This window comes from Urocampus carinirostris, chromosome 11 (assembly GCF_059441175.1).
Source record: "Urocampus carinirostris isolate Australia breed hairy pipefish chromosome 11, RoL_Ucar_1.0, whole genome shotgun sequence".
Classification (NCBI taxonomy): Eukaryota; Metazoa; Chordata; class Actinopteri; order Syngnathiformes; family Syngnathidae; genus Urocampus; species Urocampus carinirostris.
The window spans coordinates 3177054-3201557 of NC_142359.1; the positions used below are offsets into that span (position 1 = coordinate 3177054).

At 44.5% G+C, this 24504-nt stretch overlaps 1 protein-coding gene across 2 annotated transcripts in view; it reads right to left on the bottom strand.

Moving 5' to 3' along the window:
• The window catches only part of LOC148356203 (potassium voltage-gated channel subfamily A member 1), a 35347-nt gene extending 12609 nt beyond the window's left edge, over positions 1-22738 (bottom strand). For both annotated transcript variants that reach the window (XM_088347176.1, XM_088347174.1), the window contains exons 1-2: positions 21954-22738; positions 4493-5624 (exon numbers count right to left, since the gene is read on the bottom strand). In XM_088347176.1, the coding sequence (XP_088203302.1) occupies positions 4632-5624; positions 21954-22610 (1650 nt within the window). In that variant the 5' untranslated portion in view covers positions 22611-22738 and the 3' untranslated portion in view covers positions 4493-4631. The remainder of the gene's footprint in view (positions 1-4492; positions 5625-21953) is intronic.
• Positions 22739-24504: the final 1766 nt, after the last annotated feature.

Below are 24504 nucleotides of genomic sequence, written 5' to 3' on the forward strand. Positions count from 1 at the left end.
GCCAACATCATTTTTGCCGTTCCATGTATTCCGTTACTCCCCAAGCCTGCACAAAATGGAGTCATTTTATTCCTATTTAGTTTCTTTTGTCTTTTATTAGCATATTCGGTATTGGAGTAATCCAAACGTCATTGAAAGTAATCCAGTTAAAGTAACCCTACCCAGCCCTGGTGCTTGTTCGGTTTTGTGCGCATGGATAGGCGTAGTTGGGGGTGAATGTAAGAGTAGTCGGATACTCTGTAGGCAAAGTTCCCTGTAATTTTCCTTATGGGTCTGAGCGTTCACACAAAGTCGGTGAGCAGCGCTTGAAACCACAGTGAGCAACCCTAATCCCAAGTGTGGCAAGATAGTTGATGATCAAACATGTCCAAAACTTGGCATCAAGTTACATTTTGCTGAGTTTCCGGCAATGCAAAATTATTTTTCTCTTTTGAATGAATTGACTAAAAGGTTGTACGGCCTACAAACATCGTTTGTTCTTACAATTCTTTCACAAGATATCCATTTCTTTTTATTTCCTGATATATTTTGTTGCATAATATTAACATTTTTGGGGGCTTATTGAGTCGGTTGCACGATACAGAACTGTACTTAATCACATTTTTGAGTGGAAGTACAATGTTGGCAACAAGATTCACTTGATATCATTGGAAATTATTTGAATGCAACACAAACCTTTTCTTCTTTTTTCTGTGTTTTTTTCTACCTTTTTTTCGAATTCCTTTGAAAAAAATCTCATTGTGTTTATTTTTTCCGAGCTGTTACTTTTTTCTCTTTGTCCTCTATTTAATTTTTTCCTACATTTCTTTCTTTTCTTTTTTTCTGGCTTTTTTCTAAATTTTTCCTTCTTTTTTTCTCTTCCTTTTGTTTCTTTTTTCTCAGCTTTTCACTTTTTCATTTTGGTATTTTTTTCTTTTTTGGTCTATTCCCCCCTTCCTTTAAGTCATTTTGTGCATAATTTTACATAATATTTGGTCATGTTGGGATTAAAAAAGCAAAAACAACCTGACGAGCCGTTTAGGACCCGAAAGAGCCGGTTCCTTTTAGTGAGCCGAGCCGAAGAAGCCGGTTCTCTACTAACTTTACTCAACTTCGTTTCACTTCGACTCGACTTCAAAATACCGCATTTAGGACACAACGTCGGGGGAACCCGTGTATTTTGACCTTCATGCACTGTAACTTTGACTTGAGTCGCTTCTTAATTGGTCATTTTGAGCCCTGATTTTTGTGCGCTGGCTCGATTTTCTTGTGCGCTGAGAATGTGCGAGCAGCTTAGAGGGAAGACTGTCTGTAGGCGAGTGCGTGGGTTGGTACGTCTGCGTGTTTCTGGTTAGTTGTGTGTGGACGCATGAGTGAATGGCTTCTGCAGGTAAATGTGCGTTTGTCTGTGCACGTCTGTGTGGCGTGTGTGTGTGTTTCTATGAATGGCGTGCGCGTGGCGGAGATTATGGAAATAAAGTGGGGGATTAAAGCCAATGCAGTTTTAGTGTCAGCAGCCAAACGAGACGTCGATCACTCGAAAGCTTTGACGAGATATTTTTACGTTTTTCTAATCTCCTGACACCGCACGACACCGAGCTAGGCTTTCAAGGACACCCGGGACGTAGCCGTCCGCCGCCGCGTAGCGTTTTGTGAAGAAAACTCCATTGTGATTGCGTGTCACAAAACACGTGACGCCGCGTTATTAGCGTGCATCCATCTGTCAACGTTTGCGCGCGCTCAGAAGTGCGAAAAACGCGGCTCCGGCGATAGTGTGGTTTCCGTGGCAACACGGCAATTACGCCGTGAATTGACATGAAAGTAATCGAAGACGCGGGGGCCAAGGTGTTCGTCCTGTTCCGCTCGGCTGTGTCCAGATGCTCTGCCGACGCCCACGGCCTTCCTCGTCTCTTTTCCGCAGAAAAAGTTGCACAATCAATGTGGTGCCAATGCAGGTGACTCTTGAAGTTTGTTCCTGTGTGTGAGGAGTCAAATGTAGTGGGAGGTTGAAGTGGGAGAAAGCAATACCGGATTGAAGGAACGGAGATTTGATTCAGAAAATGTGGGGACTGTAGGTCCGAAGCCTTCGTTCTGAGAGCGCCGGTCTTCTGGTGATCCCAAGAGCCAAGAAGAAATCCGACAGTGTTTTCCATGGGGTGCCTTGGTGCAGTGGAATGCTCTTCCCCCTCAGATCCGATCTGCAACCTCAGTGGAAATGTTTAAATCTAAGCTTAAAACTCACTTCTACTCTATAGCATATGAATAACCTATACTTTTCGTGGACAATATCTGGGTATTATTTGTGATTGCAACATCCTTTGCTGTCTGGTAATCCTGGAAGGGGGATCCCTTCTCAAGGTTTCTTCATTTTCCTCATGTTGAGGTTTTTTTTCAGTTTTTCCTTGCCCTCATGTTGGTTCCAGATCAGGGGATGGTGTCATAATAGTCTGAAAAAATAGTCTGTGTAATAACCTGTGAAGCCCTTTGTGACTCTTTGTGATTAAGGGCTATACAAATAAAAATGACTTGACTTGACTAGGAGAAATGGATGATGGAGAGAGGGACTGGAAGCCAGTGGTTTCTAAAGGTTTTGACCAGGTCACAAGATCATCAGGAGTGACCAAGATAATTCTCCAGGGCACAGTCCAAGGGGACAGACCAAAAGACCGAAACAGAACTGGGCCGACAACATCAAGGAATGGACTGCTGCCATCATTGCCACACGACCCCAAAATGAAATGAAATGATCTGCATTTATATAGCGCTTTTCAAGTCAATGACTTCCCAAAGCGCTTTACAATGTGCTCCACATTTCCCAATGGCGGCCTTGTATTGCAGCCATGTAAGACGCTAACCTGCTTATTGGGGGTATTAGGGGTTCAGTGTCTTAACCAAGGACACTTCCACATGTAACACGGATGAGCGGGGATTCGAACTGGGATCCCTTGATCCCAAGACGAGCGCTCTACCTCCCGAGCTACTGCCGCCCCAAAACAGGCCTGAGTTGCGTCCCTCATCTGTGCCCCAACGACCTAGGCGGTTAAGAGAGCCGTGATCTGTAAACGGATCAAGTCAATGTTGCTGAAACAGTAGAGGGTGAACTATCATTCTGTAATTTTGTTTTTTTACAACATCGATTTGGCACCAGGGCAGCACGGCGGCGCAGTGGTTAGCGCTTGTGCGGCACAGTTCTGAGGTCATGAGATCGAACCTCCCGTGTGGAGTTTGCATGTTGTAAATGTGTAATTTTATTCCTATTTAGTTTCTTTTGTCTTTTATTAGCATATTTGGTATTGGAGTCATCCAAAAGTCAAAAGGGGCGGCAATAGCTCAGGAGGTAGAGCGATCGTTTTAGGATTAAGGGATCCCAGTTCGAATCCCGGCTTGTCCGTGTTACATGTCGAAGTGTCCTTGGGTAAGACACTGAACCCCCAATACCCCCAATAAGCAGGTTAGCGCCTTACATGGCTGCAAGGCCGCTATTGGGAAATGTGAAGCACAATGTAAAGCGCTTTGGGAAGTCATTGACTTGAAAAGCGCGATATAAATGCAGATCATTTCATTTCATTTCATTTCATCCAGTTAAAGTAACCCTACCCAACCCTGGTCGCATTTTATGTTAGTTTGGCCGGAGATCAAAGAGATCAAAGCCAGGAGAGAAAGCTTAGCACGTGTTGTGAGTCATCATTTTATTCCTATTTAGTTTATTTTGTCTTTTATTAGCATATTTGGTATTGGAGTCATCCAAAAGGCATTGAAAGTAATCCAGTTAAAGTAACCCTACCCAACCCTGGTCGCATTTTATGTTAGTTTGGCCGGAGATCAAAGAAATCAAAGCCAGGAGAGAAAGCTTACCACGTGTTGTGAGTCATCATTTTATTCCTATTTAGTTTCTTTTGTCTTTTATTAGCATATTTGGTATTGGAGTCATCCAAAAGTCATTGAAAGTAATCCAGTTAAAGTAACCCTAGCCAACCCTGGTCGCATTTTATGTTAGTTTGGCCGGAGATCAAAGAGATCAAAGCCAGGAAAGAAAGCTTACCACGTGTTGTGAGTCATAATTTTATTCCTATTTAGTTTATTTTGTCTTTTATTAGCGTATTTGGTATTGGAGTCATCCAAAAGTCATTGAAAGTAATCCAGTTAAAGTAACCCTACCCAACCCTGGTCGCAATTTTTGTTAGTTTGGCCGGAGATCAAAGAGATCAAAGCCAGGAGAGAAAGCTTACCACGTGTTGTGAATCATAATTTTATTCCTATTTAGTTTCTTTTGTCTTTTATTAGCATATTTGGTATTGGAGTCATCCAAAAGTCATTGAAAGTAATCAAGTTCAAGTAACCCTACCCAACCCTGGCCAAGACCAACCCTACGCCCCTTGCTTCAAGTAACACACAGAATTAGTTGTACCCCAATTTGAGAACCACAGCACTGCTCTGAGAATTTATCAGAATAACTGTTCTAGTTTCACAACCGCTTTAAGGGACTTCCACACCCACGAATAGCCTCACTGACCTTGTATTGAGTTCTGTCGACCGGTTCTTGTATCCAAACCAAACCTGAGAGGAAAGGGTCACGTACGCGCAAATGCGCACGAGGCAGGTAAGTGTTGAAAGTCAAAGTTTTTGTTCTCCCTGTACAACGTCCCGTGCTTCTACAAGTCGGTTTCCCGCGTGTCCAGGCAGAAGGCGTACAGTGAGCTTTTCAGGTCCAAGCCGCTGTTGGCCTTGATATCACCCTTGCTCCCCGATGAAACCCCTGATGACTCTTTGGTCCCCTCTGAGCCCGGCACGCCCTTGGCCTCGGCCGGCGGCGGATCATCCTTGAGCGACGACTGGTCTTGGTCCGTCTCGCGGTGGTAGAAGTAGTTGAAGTTGGATACGATGACGGGCACAGGTAGTGCGATGGTCAGCACGCCGGCGATGGCACACAGCGAACCCACGATCTTGCCGCCCACCGTGACGGGGCGCATGTCACCATAGCCCACTGTGGTCATGGTCACCACGGCCCACCAGAAGGCATCGGGGATGCTGGAGAAGTGCGACTCGGGCTCGTCGGCTTCTGCGAAGTAAACGGCGCTTGAGAAGAGGATGACGCCGATGAAGAGGAAGAAGATGAGCAGACCCAGCTCGCGCATGCTGGCTTTGAGCGTCTGGCCCAGGATCTGCAGACCCTTGGAGTGGCGAGACAGCTTGAAGATACGGAAAACGCGCACCAGCCGGATGACGCGCAGGATGGCCAGTGACATGGCCTGCTGGCCGTTGGGGTGCTCCTGGCCCTGCTCGGCCAGCTCCGTCCCCAGCGTGATGAAGTAGGGCATGATGGACATGATGTCGATGATGTTCATAACAGTCTTCGAGAACTCGGACTTGCTGGGGCAGGCGAAGAATCGCACAAAGAGCTCAAAGGTGAACCAGATGACGCAGGTGGTCTCGATGATAAAGAAGGGGTCACTGAATGTGAGCGAAGGGCGTGGCGTCGTGCCGTTGTCGGGACGACTGCTCCCCGGCAGCTCACGTTCGTCCCGGAACTCAGGCAGCGTCTCCAGGCAGAAGGTGATAATGGAAATGGTGATGACCAGGACCGACACAATGGCGATGCCGCGTGCAGGGCTCGAACTTTCCGGGTACTCGAAGATCAGCCACACCTGCCGACAAACCGTTGGAGAGTTTAGTACTTATCTGTGTCCTCCAGCATCATGTCAAACAGTCTTAGTCGAGTCTAAGAATTTCAGAGACTTGTTGTAGCAGTATTAAAATGTAGTTAGAGTAAATAAATTGAAAACTAGTTCCTGCTTTCTAGAACACTGCATCTCAACCAGCGTGCCATGGTGTGCCATTAGATAACTCACTCGCTCAGTCATTCCTAGGGACAATTTGGCCCGGCCAATCAACTTGACTTGCAAGGGACGAAACCGGAATGCCCATAGGAAACCCAATAGGCACGGGGGGAACATGCCAAATAGCTGGAATTGAACCCCGGCCCTCCACACCGTGGGGCTGTGCGCTAACCACCCATCCACTGTGCCTGGCAGTGCCCCTCCGTCTATTTTTTTGGGTGGAGTTTTCTCCCCCACATGGAACCAACAGTGATCGTGGTCAGGGTTGGGTAGGGTTACTTTAACTTGATTACTTTCAATTACTTTTAGATTACTCCAATACCAAATATGCTAATAAAAGACAAAAGAAACGAAATATGAATCAAATGACTCCATTTTGTGCAGGCTTGGGGAGTAACGAAATACATGGAACGGCAAAAATGATGTTTGGATTTATTTTCATTTTGTTTCTGTCGCATTTTACGTTCGTTTTGCCGGAGATCAAAAAGATCAAAGCCAGGAGAGAAAAAGATGACTGAATAGCATGCTTGCTAAAGTACGCCATAAAGAAACATGTTTCATTAGTCTGTATTTGTAAATATTCTACTCTCCTGGATTTACTACACTCACGGTTGTAAGAAGACCATGATTGTGTATCATTATTGAGCGCGAGAACTTAGGTGAGTTATGCGGCTTTATATTTTCCCGGTATCTTGTTTTAGAACGATCTTGATGTTGCTGTGATGAGTTGTTTGAATTAAACTAAATTCCAAGTGTTTATTGTCATATGCACAGTCAAGTTGCGAGCGAAAAAGAAACTAAGGAATGGTTGGCATTTCTTGAATCCCAAGACTTTAACCTTGCGAATGATATTTGGAACGATGCATTTGAGTGACATCGTACGGACACCGCATCCGCACGTGTCTATGACACGTATTTGCTTCTTTGCAAGCTTTGGGAATGTTAAGGGGGTAATAAGTTGGACTGAATCATCTGACTGTTTTGTCGACGTTCCCATTGTAGCGCCTTATAATCCGGTGCGCCTTATGTATGGATGATATAGGACCAAAAACTATTTTTTGGGGGTGCGCCCTATAACCCGGTGCGCCCTATAGTGCGGAAAATACGGTAAACAATTCTTGGTTTGTTTTTTTTGGGTTTTTAGCCAATAAACAATGTGAGGTTTAACAATTTTTCTCGACGATCTCAACAGCAATTAAGCATATTCACATTTTCGTGACGTTTTAACAATTTTTTCCGACATTTTATAACAGCAATTAAACACACAATTTCATGATATCATATCCCAACGATATGAGTTTTTATCGACACTTTTAACAGCAATTAAACACATTCACAACTTCACCACATCCGATTTTAACAACATGAGGCTTGAACAACCCCCATCGACACCTTCGACAGCAGTTAACCAATGTGTGAAGAGCAATACTATTGTGCAAGGGCATAGCTCTGTCTTCTCAAGTGGGATTCGTGGGGGAGATTTTGTAAGGTTTATTGTTCTGTAATCTTTATCAATTATCCATTATCCGTTATCTGTCAAATCATATTACGCTACAAAGCCAAGGGACCGAGACACTTGCTCCCAGCCAAGAGGCTGAGTCAAGGGCCTAGCCACAGCCGTATAGTTGGCATTTGGGGATTTTATGAACTAATGGTGCAGATATCTGCTATTGGAATCAATTTATACTCAAGATCTGTATCGGTCTAAAAGAAGCTTTTTGAAATCCCTAATTTTGATAGAAAAGGTGTTGTAGCACACAGAAACCGAAATTCTACCATCTCAACTCAGTGGCTAACTTAAACCCAAATAAAATCAAAACTCTTAGGAGCAGGTTTTTACCCTCTAAAACACAGGTGTCAAACAGGCGGCCCGCTGGCCAGATCAGGCCCGATGAGGGATTGAATCCGGCCCGCGAGACAACACTCAGAGAAGCGCAAGAGAAAAACAAGCTGCAGGTTGAAATATGTCAACTTGATGTTGCCAAAGCCAGGTGCCTCGAACAAAGACACTGTACTTGTATTTATTTCTCTCTCACTGTATGTCTGTCTCTGTCTCTGTCTCTGTCTCTGTCTCTGTCTCTCTCTCTCGCTTTCTCTTTGTCTCTCTCTTTCTCTCGCTCTCTCTCTCTTTCTATCCCTCTCTATTTCTCTCTGTCTCTCTCTCTCTCTCGCTCTTTCTTTTCCACCCCTTTTCTCCCACTGTCTCTTTCACTCTCTGTGTCTCTTTTTTTCTCTTCCTTTGTTGTTCTTAGTCTCATCTCTCTCTGTGTCTTTTAACCTCTTTTGCTCTATCTTCCTTTTTTCCTTTTCAATCTTTTCTCTTTATCTCTTCATACCCTTTGCGCTTTCTTTTCTCTTTTCTCCCCTTCTGTATTTCTATTACTTTTTGGATTTCTTTCTTCCTCTCCCTTTCTTTTCCCCCTCTCTCACGACTTTTTATCTCTTATTTCTCACGCTCTCTCCCTCTCTCTCTTCTTCTTTGTCCCGCCCTCTCTCCTTTTCCCTCCCCCTTTCTCTTATTTCTTTTTCTCTCTTTTTCTTTCTCTTTAATCTACTAGTCTGGCCCCCGAGATAATGTTTGTTCTATAGTGTGGCCCCCGAGTTAAAATGAGTTTGACACCCCTGCTCTAACAGGAGTCTGTCTTCACTTCCCATAACAGTTCTCGTTGTTTTGGCTTAAAAATAAATAAACCTACAACGCCTCACATAGCGGTTCAGATACACTCTAACTCTGCTTTGTACATACATTTTGTGCAGGTGTACTTTCGAGCGCTCACCAATTCAAAACCAAAACAAGATACCATTAAGAGTTTTGATGTACAATATCTAGTTTTAAAACAATGACAGGTAATTTAAAACAACAATGTATGGATTCTAAAGAGTAGTACTTGAAATCCTCCATATTAATGTCATGATTACCGATCTTTCTGTCACCTGTTGTCAGTCCGTCTGCGAACCTCAGTTAACACTAGGCAAGCCTTTTTCGACCCTGACTCCCACCTGTTTTTTGCTCCCGTCTGTCCCCCGGCTTCGACCCGTTTTTGATCCTGACCACGTCTACTCTCCCATCCCGGCTTTCGACCTCTTTTGTCCCCGACCCCGTCTACTCTCCTTTCCTGGCTTACGACTCGCTTACGACCACGTTTTTGCTCTCCTGTCCCAACTACTGACTCGTTTTTTTCCCGTTCCCGACACTGCCATCGCTCATCACGTAAGATCCACTTCCACGATCAGAGCGACCTGCTTCCCACGTCCAGCAACCACCGGATCGTGGATGCAACCCTTTCTCTTTCTTCCAATAAAACCTGAGAAACGCAACGCAAGTGGGTCCTGTCTCCGTTCCGGTCTTGACAATTAATAGCTGTTTTCTTGTCATGTTTATTTCCTGATTGTAAACAAGCCTAAGAGTCACGATTACCATGGTAATATTAATCCGAAAATTGTGGTTTTTTTTTTTTTTTTTTTATAAAACCACCTAAGAATGTGTAGTATAAAACTTAGCCCTCGCCTTGGATCAGGGGTGTCAAACTCATTTTAACTCGGGGGCCACACGATAGAACAAACATTCTGTTGGGGCCGGACGAGTAGATTAAAGAGAAAGAAAAAGAGAGGTAAAGAAATAAGAGAAAGAGGGAGGGAAAAGGAGAGAGGGAGAGAGCGTGAGAAACAAAAGATAAAAAGTCGTGAGAGAGGGGGAAAAGAAAGGGAGAGGAAGAAAGAAGTCCAAAGAGAAACAGAAAGACAGAAGGAGAAAAAAGAGAAAAGAAAGCGCAAAGGGTATGAAGAGAGAAAGAGAAAAGAGAGAAAAGGAAAAATGGAAGTTAGAGCAAAAGAGGTTAAAAGACACAGAGAGAGAAAGAGACAAAGAGCAACAAAGGAAGAGAAAAAGAGAGACACAAAGAGTCAGAGAGACCTAGTAGGAGAAAAGGGGTGGAAAAGAAAGAGAGAGAGAGAGAGAGAGAGAGAGAGAGAGAGAGAGAGAACTAAATACAAGTACAGTGTCTTTGTTGGAGGCACCTGGCTTTGGCAACATCAAGTTGACCTATTTCAACCTGCAGCTTGTTTTTCTCTTGCGCTTCTCTGAGTGTTGTCTGGCGGGCCGGATTCAATCTCTTAGCGGGCCTGATCCGGCCCGCGGGCCGCCTGTTTGATGATTCACGAGATATAGTTTTTTATTCACGAAGGCAAAAACTGACATTGCTCCTCTGGTACCTGGTGCAACGGAGAGGACACTCTTAGATATTAAGTTGGCGATCATTACATCTCAGGGGAGTTCCCCTAGACACGATGTTATTAGAGTGCTCGATCAGCATCGGGCGGAAGAGGCTGTAACCGACAATTTGTCCATGGTTACGACTTCTTTGTATCTTGTGTTTCTGTTTGAGAAAATGCGAGCAAGGAAGCTTTTAAACCACCGAAGGACTCACCATATTTTTTTTTCAAAAGTGTTTATTTATGTAGTTTGACATGTTCAGGGATCAGAATGGAGATTTTCATTTTCAGCTGAAATAGCAAGCGTCCAGGAATAAACCAGGGCGGAGCCCCCTCCCACCTACCCTACCCCCCCCCCCCCAAAAAAAAAAAACAAAAACCTGGGTTTTAGGCAATTTACTTGTCCAAAACCATGCTTATATTTATCATTTAAGTAACATTTTTAGAAGATTAAAATAATTTGCCCACATAACTGATTTTTTTGTAAATACTGTATTTTCCCCACAAAGCTCTGGGTTTTTTTTCCCGTAGTTGCAACAGAAATAAGTTCAAATGCAGTTCAGTCCCTGCAGCTTGTGCGACAATGCGGCCAATTTTTCTAACGGCCGCCAGGGTGCGCCAGAGCAATAAAGGAAAGAGTGAGACAGTCGGATTTTGAATTTGTTTGCTACGCAAGAGAAAAAGTGAAAAAGTCGGAATGCCTTTGGGGTTCAAAAACAGCGGAAATCCGCGGATCCGCGGAAAATTCTGATCCCTGCATGTTATATCATGTATATTGTTCATTACCATTTTGTTGTGAGATCCTGAGTTGCTCGACATGAATGAGGTTTATAAAAAAAAAAAGGTCAAAAATGAAGTATCTTGGACATTCACTGTAGTCATTTTTATTTGTATAGCCCCAAATCACAAAGAGTCTCAAAGGGCTTCACAGATTATTACACTATATCACACAGACTATTTTTCAGCCGACGAGAAGAGTAGGTTATTCGTATGCTATGGAGTAGAAGTGAGTTTTTAGCTTAGATTTTAACATTTCCACTGAGGTTGCAGAACGGATCTCAGGGGGAAGAGCATTCCACAGTTCCTGAGAGACTACCGTATTTTCCGCACTATAAGGCGCACCGGGTTATAGGGCGCACCCCGAAAAAATAGTTTTTGGTCCTATTTTTGACATACATAAGGCGCACCGGATTATAAGGCGCTACAATGGGAACGTGGACAAAACAGTCAGATAGTTCAGTCCAACTTATTACCCCCTTAACATTCCCGAAGCGTGCAAAGACGCAAATACGTGTCGTAGACACGTGCGGATGCGGTGTCCGTACGATGTCACTCAAATGCATCGTTCCATCATTCGGAAGGTTAAAGTCTTGGGATTCAAGAAATGCCAACCATTCCTTAGTTTCTATTTTCTTTTTCACTCGCAACTTTACTGTGCATATGACGATAAACACTTGGAATTGAGTTGAATTTAAAAATAGACACTCCATTCCATCCATTATCTGCACCGCTTATCACAGAAACATCGCATTCAGTCTGAAACAAGATACAAAGACAATTTAAAACCCGGAGTAGTTCACCGAAGTCGTTGTGTTCATAATAATGTGCAGCCATTGTCCTCTTATATCCGTGAGGGTAGTAAATCCAGGAGAATAAAATATTTTCAAACACAGAATAGAAAAAAATGCTTTTCTTCATCTTTTTCGGCCAATTGCAGGCTTTGTTTCGCCCCTTTAGCCTATGCCAGCCTGTAAATGATAAAAAGGATCCGCCCCTTGACCTCCGAATAACTTTAGCCAATAGTGATCCATTCAAATGATGATTGACACATTGGTTAGCCAATGAAACGCCAGTAAATAAATCCCAGCATACACTGCGGACTACTTGGCGTTCGGGGGAAATCTAGTCGACGGCTGCAAGTTATTTGGAAGACTTTGCGACTTAATATTGAACCATAAATAAGGCGCACTGTATTATAAGGCGCATGGTCAGCTTTTGAAAAAAATAAAGGCTTTTAGGTGCGCCTTATAGTGCGGAAAATACGGTAATCCATTTTTCCAACCGTTCTACTAGGAAATTGTGGTGCACTGTGTCAAAAGCAGCACTAAAATCCAGCAGCAGCAAAAGTGATGAAGCGCAGGCTCGATTGACTCACTCATGAATGAGTTTAATACTACCCTGGCTAGTGTCCTGGATTCAATAGCGCCCATAAAGCTTAAATCACGTCCTAAAAGACGCACGCCTTGGTTTACTGATGAAACTAGAACCCTTAAACAAGAATGCAGGAAATTGGAAAGGAAATGGCGCGCTACCAAGCTTGAGGTTTTCCATCAAACCTGGTGAATACACGCAAATAGAATTAAGTCGAATTTTCTTATTCATATGTTGTTTTACAACAATGAGCGAATGAGTTGTCTGTCCCTGTGTGCCTTGCGATTGGCTGGCAACCCGTTCAGGGTGTCCCCTGCCCACTGCCTGGAGATGGCTGGGATGGGCTCCAGCACCCCCGCGACCCTACTGAGGATAAGCGGTGCAGATAATGGATGGATGGATGTTCCGATACTTCACTTGAAAAGTTTTGGGACCCGAAAACAGCTGGGATGGGCTCCAGCCCCCCCGCGACCCTAATGCGGATAAGCGGTACGGCTGATGAGATGAGATGAGATGAGATGAGATATCCAAGACAATTCATCAAAACCATTTTGGTTTAAACGTGACTTGAATCTTACCAAGGCAAGTCAGACTGTCCGTCCGATATGCTTTCTCTTTAAATGTTCGTGCATCACCGAGGTACTGCCATGATGCACAAGGTCTGCTAGGCAATAACACTATTGCGCCTGAACAACTCTCAACAGAGATTGTATTCATGTAGAGATCCCTCACTCTGTCAAAGAAACGCGTCTGGCGGCATGTTATCGGTTTCTGACGAAAACATCGACTGATTCACAGGTGTCAAAGAGGCGGCCCGCGGGGCAGATCAGGCCCGCTAACGGATTGAATCCGGCCCGTGAGACAACACTCAAAGAAGCGCAAGAGAAAAACGAGCTGCAGGTTAAAATATGTTAACTTGATGTTGCCAATGCCAGGTGCCTCGAACAAAGACTTGTATTTATTTCTCTCTCTCTCTCTCTCTCTCTCTCTCTCTCTCTCTCTCTCTCTCTCTCTTTTCCACCCCTTTTCTCCCACTCTCTGTCTCTTTTACTCTCTGTGTCTCTCTTTTTCTCTTCCTTTGTTGGTCTTTGTATCTTTCTCTCTCTGTGTCTTTTTAACTTATTTTGCTCTAACTTCCCTTTTTCCTTTTCTCTCTTTTCTCTTTCTCTCTTCCTACCCTTCACGCTTTCTTTTCTCTTTTCTCTCCTGCTGTCTTTATATTTCTCTTTGGATTTCTTTCTTCCTCTCCCTTTCTTTTACCCCTCTTCCACAACTTTTTATGTCTGTTTTTCTCATGCTCTCTCCCTCTCTCTTTTTCTTTCTTTGTCCCACCCTCTCTCCTTTTCCCTCCCTCTTTCTCTTATTTCTTTATCTCTCTCTTTCTTTCTCTTTAATCTAATAGTCCGGCCCCCGACAGAATGTTTGTTCTATGGTGTGGCCCCTGAGTTAAAATGAGTTTGACACCCCTGGACTAATTGTTGGAGCCCTGATGGCAAGTTCACTCCCTTTGTTTTTGTGATAGAGTAAAAACAAATATTTTAGAATCCCAAAACTTTTCAAGTGAAGTATCGGAACATCCATCCATCCATCCATCCATCCATTATCTGCACCGCTTATCCTCAGTAGGGTTGCGGGGGTGCTGGAGCCCATCCCAGCCATCTCCGGGCAGTGGGCAGGGGACACCCTGAACTGGTTGCCAGCCAGTCGCAGGGCACACAGAGACAGACAATTCGCTCGCTCATTCACACCTAGGGACAATTTGATTTTGGTTAGGCCAATCAACCTGACATGCATGTTTTTGGAATGTGGGAGGAAACCGGAGTGCCCGGAGGAAACCCACGCAAGCACGGGGAGAACATGCAAACTCCGCACAGGAAGGTTGGTAGCTGGATTTGAACCCATGAACTCAGAACTGTGCCGTATCGGAACACATGTTAGCTAAATATGAATTACAAATATTTGAAGATGTAAGGTTTACTTAGAGTAAGAAGCAAGATCTTGGGCCTGGTTAGAACTTCTGACCAGTCTTCTCTTCCCTCTCTCCGTCTTTTTTTGTTTTACGGATCAGTGAGATTGACCGTTTTGTGTGCGCCTTTTGGTGTTGTAGCCTCATTAAAGGTGCAGTACTGGTTAAACCCCAAAAGCTACAGAAGGTACAGACATGCAGACGGACGGGACCACAGTCCTTCTCCTCATTGCCATAACGCATAAAAACCTTGTTTTTCGCTGCTGTCACGAACCAGGACAGGAACCAGGAAGCAGAACCCAATCGCGTAACGTTACTCACAGTTTATCGGGGAAAGAGAAATGAGCGCACACTCGAGCCGGGGATCGTTGGTCGCGGACGTAGATTGATCGGAACGAGGAAGTGGTCAAAATCAAACAAATCGGGGTGAGAACAAAACGGTAGCAAAACACAGGCAAAAACGGAGATTCACAGGGTTTGACGTATCTCAACAGAGTTTAGCAGGAGTTTCGCAGGCGCTCCTACACCAGGCGACTCACAGGAAGCGTTTAAGTAGTCAGGGAGCAATCTGAAAACGCGTTTCAGCTGATGTCCATGGGCGGGGCCAATTGGGCGCCGTGGCAACCGTGACAGCTGCTCATTGGTGCGTATCATGCCTCTGGGAATGATTTCGGTATGATAAATCACCATTGGATAGCAGGAGTGGCTCTGATCAGATATTTGTCCGCACGTCAAGCAGGCCCAACTTCCTGCTGAGTGTAGGCGGCCCCGTGTGGTGAGTAGGCGTAGTGAAGCAGTGTGGAGAGAGTCGCGAGATATGGACAAATAGTAATAAGCTGTTAACTCTTCAACAGAGCGTGTTCCTTTCAAAATAAGATGACGGAGTCCCATCATCGTTGTCTGTCAGAGAGGGATATCGTTTTGTGCATGTCCACGTGAACACGGTTGCCCGGGGAAACACGACCGCCATGGTGAGAGAAATGGTGTAAGCAAGTCACCGGAAAGTTCTTGCTATATTACGTGTATTTTCATGAAACTTAGCAATATTCAACTGTTGTGTACTAACCAATGGTAAAACCTAGAAACTGTCAGGACCAGGACGGAGACAGGACCCAATTGCGTTACGTTTCTCACAAGTTTTATTAAAGGAAAGAGGAAGGGCTGCGCCCACGATCCGGTGTTCGCTAGGCACGGGAAGCAAGTCGCTCTCGTACTCGTATTGTGATCTGAACACGGAAGTGGATCTTCCGTAGCGAGCGATGGCGGTGTCAAAGATGGAAAAACAGGTCGATAGCCGGGACAGGAGAGCAAAAACGTGGTCGGGTCAGAAACGGGGCGTAAGCGGGGACGGAAGAGTAGACGTGGTCGGGATCAAAAACGGGTGGTAATTAAGGACGGGAGAGCAGACGTGGTCGTAGCTGGAGACAGACGGGAGCAAAAACGGGACAGGTGGGAGTCAGGGTCGAAAAAGGCTTGCCTGGTATTCACTGAGGTTCGCAAACGGACTGACAAAAGGGGACAGACAGGACTGGGTTTGAATATGGAATCAAAGTCTGAGGCAGTTGGTGCCGAAGGAGCGCACACAGATGATTCACATCGGTAATCATGACTGAAAGATTTTTTCTAATAAAAGATGAGGGTCGATGTTTCCAGTGCCTATCAACGTAGGCCTTCGAAAATCAGACGAATTGCCAAAAATTGTCTGGCACCGTTTCTCCGAAATTGAGAAAAATCCCTGGCATTGAATGAGTTAATCAATAATCTGGTATTTAAGGACTGTGCCTACCGCAGAAGCTGTCAAATTGCTTTCTATTGATAATCCCCATCTCCCGATAATTCTGGCTCCCTGATACCGGCCATCGATCGGTTCTGGATTCTCTAAATTTTGCAAGTCGATGAAAAGTCGTTTTTATGACTGTTTTCTGATGCTGAAAGTTTTTTTTTTTTTTTTCATATATTAGAAAAACAAGACAAATTATGTTCAAATAGGAAGAATATACCTAAAATCAGCAAAGAATGTTTCTAATTTAGTATTTATTCATCTATCTATCTATCTATCTATCTATCTATCTATCTATCTATCTATCTATCTATCTATCTATCTATCTATCTATCTATCTATCTATCTATCTATCTATCTATCTATCTCCCTCTCTCTCTCTCTCTCTCACTATCTATCTATCTCCCTCTCTCTCTCTCTCTCTCTCTCTCTCTCACTATCTATCTATCTATCTATCTATCTATCTATCTATCTATCTATCTATCTATCTATCTATCTATCTATCTATCTATCTATCTATCTATCTATCTATCTCCCTCTCTCTCTCTCTCTCTCACTATCTATCTATCTCCCTCTCTCTCTCTCTCTCTCTCTCTCTCTCACTATCTATCTATCTATCTATCTATCTATCTCACTTTACCTCTCTCTCTCTCACTATCTATCTATCTCCCTCTCTCTCTCTCTCTCTCTCTCACTATCTATCTATCTATCAATCTATCTATCTATCTATCTATCTATCTATCTATCTATCTATCTATCTATCTATCTATCTATCTATCTATCTATCTATCTATCTATCTATCTATCTATCTATCTATCTATCTATCTATCTATCCATCCATCTATCTATCTATCTATCTATCTATCTATCTATCTATCTATCTGTCTGTGTCTCTTGCTCTCTCTCTCTCTCTCTCTCTCTCTGTCTCTCTCTCTCTCTCTCTCTCTCTCTCTCTCTTTCTCTAGTTGGTGGGTGAATTCCTCCCCTCTTCCCCTTTATGTGTTTAATCTCGTTTATAGAAAAAAACTAGAAATTTCCTTTCTTAGAATTTTCTACCTACTTTAAAGTAATATTTTAATCAATCAAAAATGATTTACGAGCTCGGCACGGCGGCTGAGTGGTTAGCATGTCCGTGACACAGTCCTTCCTGTGCGGAGTTTGCATGTACTCCCCGTGCTTGTGTGGGTTTCCTGCTCATTTCTCTTCTCCCCAATAAACTGTGAGTAACGTTACGCGATTGGGTTCTGCTTCCTGTTTCCTGTCCTGAGGTCATGGGTTCAAATCCAGCTACCAGACTTCCTATGCGGAGTTTGCAGGTTCTCCCTGTGCTTGCGTGGGTTTCCTCCGGGCACTCCGGTTTCCTCCCACATTCCAAAAACATGCATGTCAGGTTAATTGGCTGGTCCAAATTGTCCCTAGGTGTGAATTGTCTGTCCCTGTGTCCCCTGCGGCTGGCTGGTAACCAGTTCAGGGTGTCCCTTGCCCACTGCCCAAAGACAGCTGGGATGGGCTCCCCGCACCCCTGCGACCCTACTGAGGATAAACGGTGCAGATAATGGATGGATGGATGGATTAACAAGCTGGTAGATAATATATTTTCTCTTTGTTACATTTTTTTTCTATTTAACCAGTAAAACAGAATATAAACTTACATTAAGCTAAATCTTCCGCCATTTTTTTTTGCAGCGGAACGATTGATTCCTGCATGTTATTCGCGGTATCTGCCACTCTGTCTACTTAGTCCTTGAGGTTGTGTGAAGGATTTTCACACTCCATGTCCTCGGTACATTTTGTACCCAAGCATTTCTTTACAAAAGCACTTTTGACCATGACACTAAAAAAACAAACGTCTGATTGTAGGATTATTTCAAACACAGGTGTCAAACAGGCGGCCCGCGGGCCAGATCAGGCCCGCTAAGGGATTGAATCCGGCCCGCGGGACAACACTCGGAGAAGTGCAAGAGAAAAACAAGCTGCAGGTTGAAATATGTCAACTTGCCTCGAACAAAGACACTGTACTTGTATTGATTTCTCTCTCTCTCTCTCTCTCTCTCTCTCTTTTCCACCCCTTTTCTCCCACTCTGTCTCCTTCTCTTTCACTCTCTGAGTCTCTCTTTTTCTCTTCCTTTGTTGCTCTTTGTTTCTTTCTCTCTCTGTGTCTTTTTAACTTCTTTTGCTCTAACTTCCTTTATTCCTTTTCTCTCTTTTCTCTTTCTTCTTTTCTTTATTCTCTCCCTCTGTCTTTCTGTTTCTCTTTGGATTCCTTTCTTCCTCCCCCTTTCTTTTCCCCCTCTCTCACAACTTTTGATCTCTTTTGTTTCTCACGCTCTCTCCCGCTCTCTCGCTTCCTTTGTTAATCTTTGTCTCTTTCTCTCTGTGTGTCTTTTTAACTTATTTTGCTCTAACTTCCTTTATTCCTTTTCTCTCTTTTCTCTTTCTTCCTACCCTTCGCGCTTTCTCTTCTTTTTTCTCTCCCTCTGTCTTTCTATTTCTCTTTGGATTCCTTTCTTCCTCCCCCTTTCTTTTCCCCCTCTCTCACGACTTTTGATCTCTTTTCTTTCTCACGCTCTCTCCCTCTCTCTCGCTTCCTTTGTTGCTCTTTTTCTCTTTCTCTCTCTGTGTCTTTTTAACTTCTTTTGTTCTAACTTCCATTTTTCCCTTTCTCTCTTTTCTCTTTCTCTCTTCCTACCCTTCGCGCTATGTTTTCTCTTTTCTCTCCTTCTGTCTTTCTATTTCTCTTTGGATTTCTTTCTTCCTCTCCCTTTCTTTTCCCCCTCTCTCACGACTTTTTTATCTCTCTTGTTTCTCACGCTCTCTCCCTCTCTCTCTTTTTTCTTTCTTTGTCCCGCCCTCTCTCCTTTTCCCTCCCTCTTTCTCTTATTTCTTGATCTCTCTTTTTCTTTCTCTTTAATCTACTAGTCCGGCCCCCAACATAATGTTTGTTCTATTGTGTGGCCCCCGAGTTCAAATGAGTTTGACACCCCTGATTTAAAAGGACAACCTTCAAAGACCTAAGACCTGGGTAGTCTTTGTGTAAGGACCCTAGGGCAGTGGTCCCCAACCTTTTTCGTACCACTGACCGGTTTCATGTCTAAGAGTATTCTCGCCTGGCCTATTAATAACAGTAGTGATAATCATAATACGCCACGATGGAATTGATAGACATCAAGAGATGTAAATGACTTAAGAAAAGGCATTCGATTTAATCTCGTCAAGTCATGTTTATTTGTGACGCCCTTAATCACAAGGAGTCTCCAAGGGCTGCACAGACCACAGATTATTGCAAACTACAGACTGTTATGACACCATCCCCTGATCTGGAACCAACATGAGGGCAAGGAAAAACTCAAAAAACTCAGGATAAGTCAAGTCATGGTTATTTGTGTCACCCTTAATCATGAGGAGTCTCAAAGGGCTGCTCAGACTATTGCAAACTACAGACTATTGTGACACCATCCCCTGATCTAAAACCAACACGAGAGCAAGGAAAAACTCAAAAACCTCAGGATAAGTCAAGTCATGGTTATTTGTGTCACCCTTAATCATGAGGAGTCTCAAAGGGCTGCTCAGACTATTGCAAACTACAGACTATTGTGACACCATCCCCTGATCTAAAACCAACATGAGGGCAAGGAAAAACTCAAAAAACTCAGGATAAGTCAAGTCATGGTTATTTGTGTCACCCTTAATCATGAGGAGTCTCAAAGGGCTGCTCAGACTATTGCAAACTACAGACTATTGTGACACCATCCCCTGATCTAAAACCAACACGAGAGCAAGGAAAAACTCAAAAACCTCAGGATAAGTCAAGTCATGGTTATTTGTGTCACCCTTAATCATGAGGAGTCTCAAAGGGCTGCTCAGACTATTGCAAACTACAGACTATTGTGACACCATCCCCTGATCTAAAACCAACATGAGGGCAAGGAAAAACTCAAAAACCTCAGGATAAGTCAAGTCATGGTTATTTGTGTCACCCTTAATCACAAGGAGTCTCAAAGGGCTGCACAGACCACAGACTATTGCAAACTACAGACTATTATGACACCATCCCCTGATCTAAAACCGACATGAGGGCAAGGGAAAACTCAAAAACCTCAGGATAAGTCGAGTCAAGTCATGTTTATTTGTGACACCCTTAATTACAAGGAGTCTCAAAGGGCTGCACAAACCACAGACTATTGCAAACTACAGACTATTATGAGACCATCGCCTGATCTAAAACCGACATCAGGGCAAGGGAAAACTCAAAAACCTCAGGATAAGTCAGGTCATGTTTATTTGTGAGGCCCTTAATCAAAAAGAGTCCTAAAGGGTTGCACAGACTACAGACGTTTGCAAACTACAGACTATTATGACACCATCCCCTGATCTAAAACCGACATGAGGGCAAGGAAAACGACTATATACAATCTTTTTTATGTTTTGTTACTCAGGCCTGTGGATGGCTGCTTTCACACTCTTCCACAGTACCAGAGACGAATGTTAGGGAATGGAGAAATCGGAAAGATACAGTGACACAGAGGACAATAACTCTTTAGTGGATATGATGATGATTCTGAATTTAAAGTTCATTAAATAAATACACTTTCAATTTCAATTTCAATTCAGTCTTGTGGTTATAGTTTTTGCCGTCAATAAATTATTTAATTCTTGGTGGCTCCGTGAATGAAAATAGTCAGATGATGTGATCAAATGAAATACCTTTTCCTACGTCATCTACATCTCTAGTGGTTAGGTGCTCCCACCGCCGCTTTCGGGTTCAATTCCCATATTTTTCAAGATCAATAATTGCTCAAATACAGAATATATGTGCACCCAAACATTAATTTGATTTTCTGGGTAAAAAGTAATACATGTAAATGGAATGCCCAAGACACACCACAGGAAGTGTAGCTGCTACGACCAAGGACGTTAAAAGATCCATGAACCGTTAATATGGTATAAGCGCAACATGAGTTTCTCTAAGGTAAGTTGACTTTTATTTATTTCTGTTCAGCTTGGTACCTTAAAACTGGTACCGGTCTCTGGTCTGGGGGTTGCTGACCAGCAGTGGTTCTCAACTGGTCTGACTTGAGGACCCACCATTGCACCCTAATGACAAGCAGCGACCCAAATAAGATAAAAAATGTCCTCATCTCAAATGTATCCAATTAAATAATTCTGCAGTTTAAAGTAAGTATAATATATTGACCTTTTTTTCAAAAAAGATGACCAGCAAAGCGTGGAGTGGACAGAGCAAGCTCTTATTCCATCTCCCGATATAGTGAAGAGGGAGAGGTGTGTTTGGAGGGTAATCAGGTCAAGTGACACCATAAGATAGCCGCATACTTAAATAAATTCAAAATATTCATAAAGTGCGTACCTAAACATCGATAATGATTTAATTCTGTAGTGTTTCCATCGTGCAGTGGTTCGCACATTCGCCTAACACCGAAACGTCCCTGGTTTGAGACCAGGTGGAAACATTCGTTGGCTCAGAGAGGGGTGGGTGCCACCAAGACACACCACAGGAAAAGGTGCCCCTACGACCCTACTGGTTAAGGGATCCAACCACCCACCTTCCAGTTAATAGAAATTAATATACTGGTAAAAAGCAAAAAATTAACATTTTTTAAACCATTTACTGTTCCTTCCAGCAGATCTTGAATGTCAGACTCTCGCTTATTATTTTCGTACTCCGCAATCCTTTTTCGACTTCATTGTTTCCCACTCTTCCCACTTAATTTTCTTGGGACTCATTACTACGAGCAGGTAAAGGAACTAAAACCAACAAAATCACAATAAAATGAGATGTGGTCCCTCTCAAACACGCCAATGAGTGAACAGGAAATGATATGGAGCAGAGCATTATTGGTCATCTACCGTGAGAGAGTGTAATCGATCTTTTGTTTTTTTCTTCACGTTAGCATTATTTTGCCAAAACGGACTCAAAACGGGTCAGCGGCCCACGTTTGTGTCAGAGACACTGTCCCGGAGGACTCTCGAGATCGAGAAAAACAGTTGTCGATGACTTCCGACACCGACCTGCTTCTGGAACTCGTTTCGCGGCAGCGGCTTCTCCTCCTCCTTGATGAAGCCTTCGTCCTCACGAAAGCGCTCCATGGCCTCTTCGCCCAACTGGTAAAATCGGATCTCGTCGGCGAACACGTCGATGGACACGTTCACCGGCCTGCGGATCTTCCCCCCCGACTGGTAAAAATAGAGGATACCGTCGAAGCTGGGCCGGTTCCGGTCAAAGAAGTACTCGTTGCGCAGGGGGTCGAAGTACTTGATCCTTTTAGCCGGATCGCCCAAGAGCGTGTCGGGGAACTGATTGAGCGTTCCCAGTTGCGTCTCGTAACGAAGTCCGGCGATGTTGATGAGGACTCGCTCGTTGCTGTCCGAGTCCAAGTCCAAGTCCAGGAGCTCGTCGTCGAACACGTGCGGGCTGTGGTCGGCGCGCAGGAGCGCGTCCATGGCGTTCTCGCTGCAGCTCAGCGTGCTGTTCATGTCGTTGATCCTCCAGGCGGGTGGGAGCAGAGCAGGAGGAGGATGCTGCTCTTGGTTCTGGTGCTGATGCTGATGAAGAGGCGCGTTCACTTCTTTGCCCAGGTCGTCCAGGAGCACCGAGTGGAGTTGCTGCTGCTGCTCTCCATTGTTGGCGCCGCCGTTTTCCTGCAGGCTCACCAGAGCCACCTCCATGGCCGCGATGCGCCGCCACAGCACGCCGCTCCTCACCAGCACTTGTTGATGCCGGAACCCGGCGGCATCTCGGAAGATCTGGAGACGAAGCCCTGGCGGGAGCGGAACTGGAACGCCGGGCGTCTCTCCACCCCCCTACAACGCCCCCGACAGACCCGAACACCCACCCCCGCTGACTCTTTCGCTCTCTTTTCTCTCCGTATTCTCTTTCCTTGTTTTTTTTTTTTTTTCAATCAACAAAAATCTCCACGTCACCTTCCTGTTTTTTCCGCTTAATGCGAGGGGGGGAATGATTCACTCATGCAAATCAGGCCCAATGATGTCCTCGTCATCTTATATAAGATGACACGCACGCATGTGCGCGCATCGCTTGTCTTTGTGCTGCTTGGCAGATCACAAGCACGCATACACCAAGTTTCAGCGCCGTTTCCATATCATTTTATATCCCTTCCAATCCTGGTTCATTTTTCTGTCTTTTGGTCCAAACTGGCCCTTTAAGAGCAACCAACCTCAAATGTACTCAGTCATCCAAACTTACAGCGCACACATACACAGTGACCTATTTAAAAGGTTAGTTTCTTCGCCCTGAGGTCGGATTAAGAAAACAAAGCATGAATGCTATATTTATCCCTGTTCCTTATCTGATGCAGCAGCCTGATCATGATCAGCTCCCCCCCTGGATTAACCAAGACCCCCCCCTTTTCAGGGCTAACCTACGCACACACCACGATAACCACAATGCCAGGAGTCGGTGGCCCACAGGCAAAGGCATCCGCACAAAGGAGGCAAACATTAGGAGATTTTTTGGTGAATAATGTACCGAATGCAGTAGTTTGCAGTACACGTGCGTGCGCTCGCACTGGATGTTTGTGTGTATTTGGGTCCTCGGGGGGCAGCATGACACAAGGCGGCTTTAATTTAGCCTGACAGGCGATGAGTCCAGGTCCAGTCAGAAATCACACTCAACGTGACGGTGTTTTTAAAAAGTGGATTTGCGTTTGGCTTCCTGTCCCCTCGGAGAAAAAACGCTGACGTCGAGTCATCCTCGTCTGTAGTTGGCGCTGTACACTTGGTGGTGTTCCTTCCAGGAGGTCATAGATATGTTTTAGTGTGTTGGGTTGGTTGGATCCCTTAATCAGTAGAATAGTAGGGGCAGCATTTGCTGTGGTGTGTCTTGGGCAAATACAGGCTAGTGGCACCCATCCCTCTCCAGGTCTACGAACTAGGTCTGGAACTTGGGACCTTTCGCGTAATAAGCAAATGTGCTATCTAATTGCAATACAACAACACTTAAGTGGTTGGGAGGGTATATCCCTTGAGCACAAGGATGGTAGGGGCACCATTTCCTGTGGTGTGTCTTGGGCAAGTAAGGCCTGGTGGTGCCCATCCCTCTCAAGGCCAACAAATGTTTGCACCAGGTCTGGAACTTAGGACCTTTCGTGTGATAGGTGAATGTGCTAATCACTGTACTACAACAACACTTAAGTGGTTGGGAGGGTGTATCCCTTAAGCACAAGGATGGTAGGGTCACCATTTCCTGTGGTGTGTCTTGGGCAAGTAAGGCCTGGTGGTGCCCATCCCTCTCAAGGCCAACAAATGTTTGCACCAGGTCTGGAACTTAGGACCTTTCGTGTGATAGGTGAATGTGCTAATCACTGTACTACAACAACACTTAAGTGGTTGGGAGGGTGTATCCCTTAAGCACAAGGATGGTAGGGTCACCATTTCCTGTGGTGTGTCTTGGGCAAATACAGCCTAGTGGCGCCCATCCCTCTCCAGGCCAACACATGTTTACACCAGGTCTGGAACTTGGGACCTTTTGCAAAATAGGCGAATGTGCTATCTCACTGCACTAAAACTACACTTAAGTGGGTGGGTGGGTGGGTGTATCCCT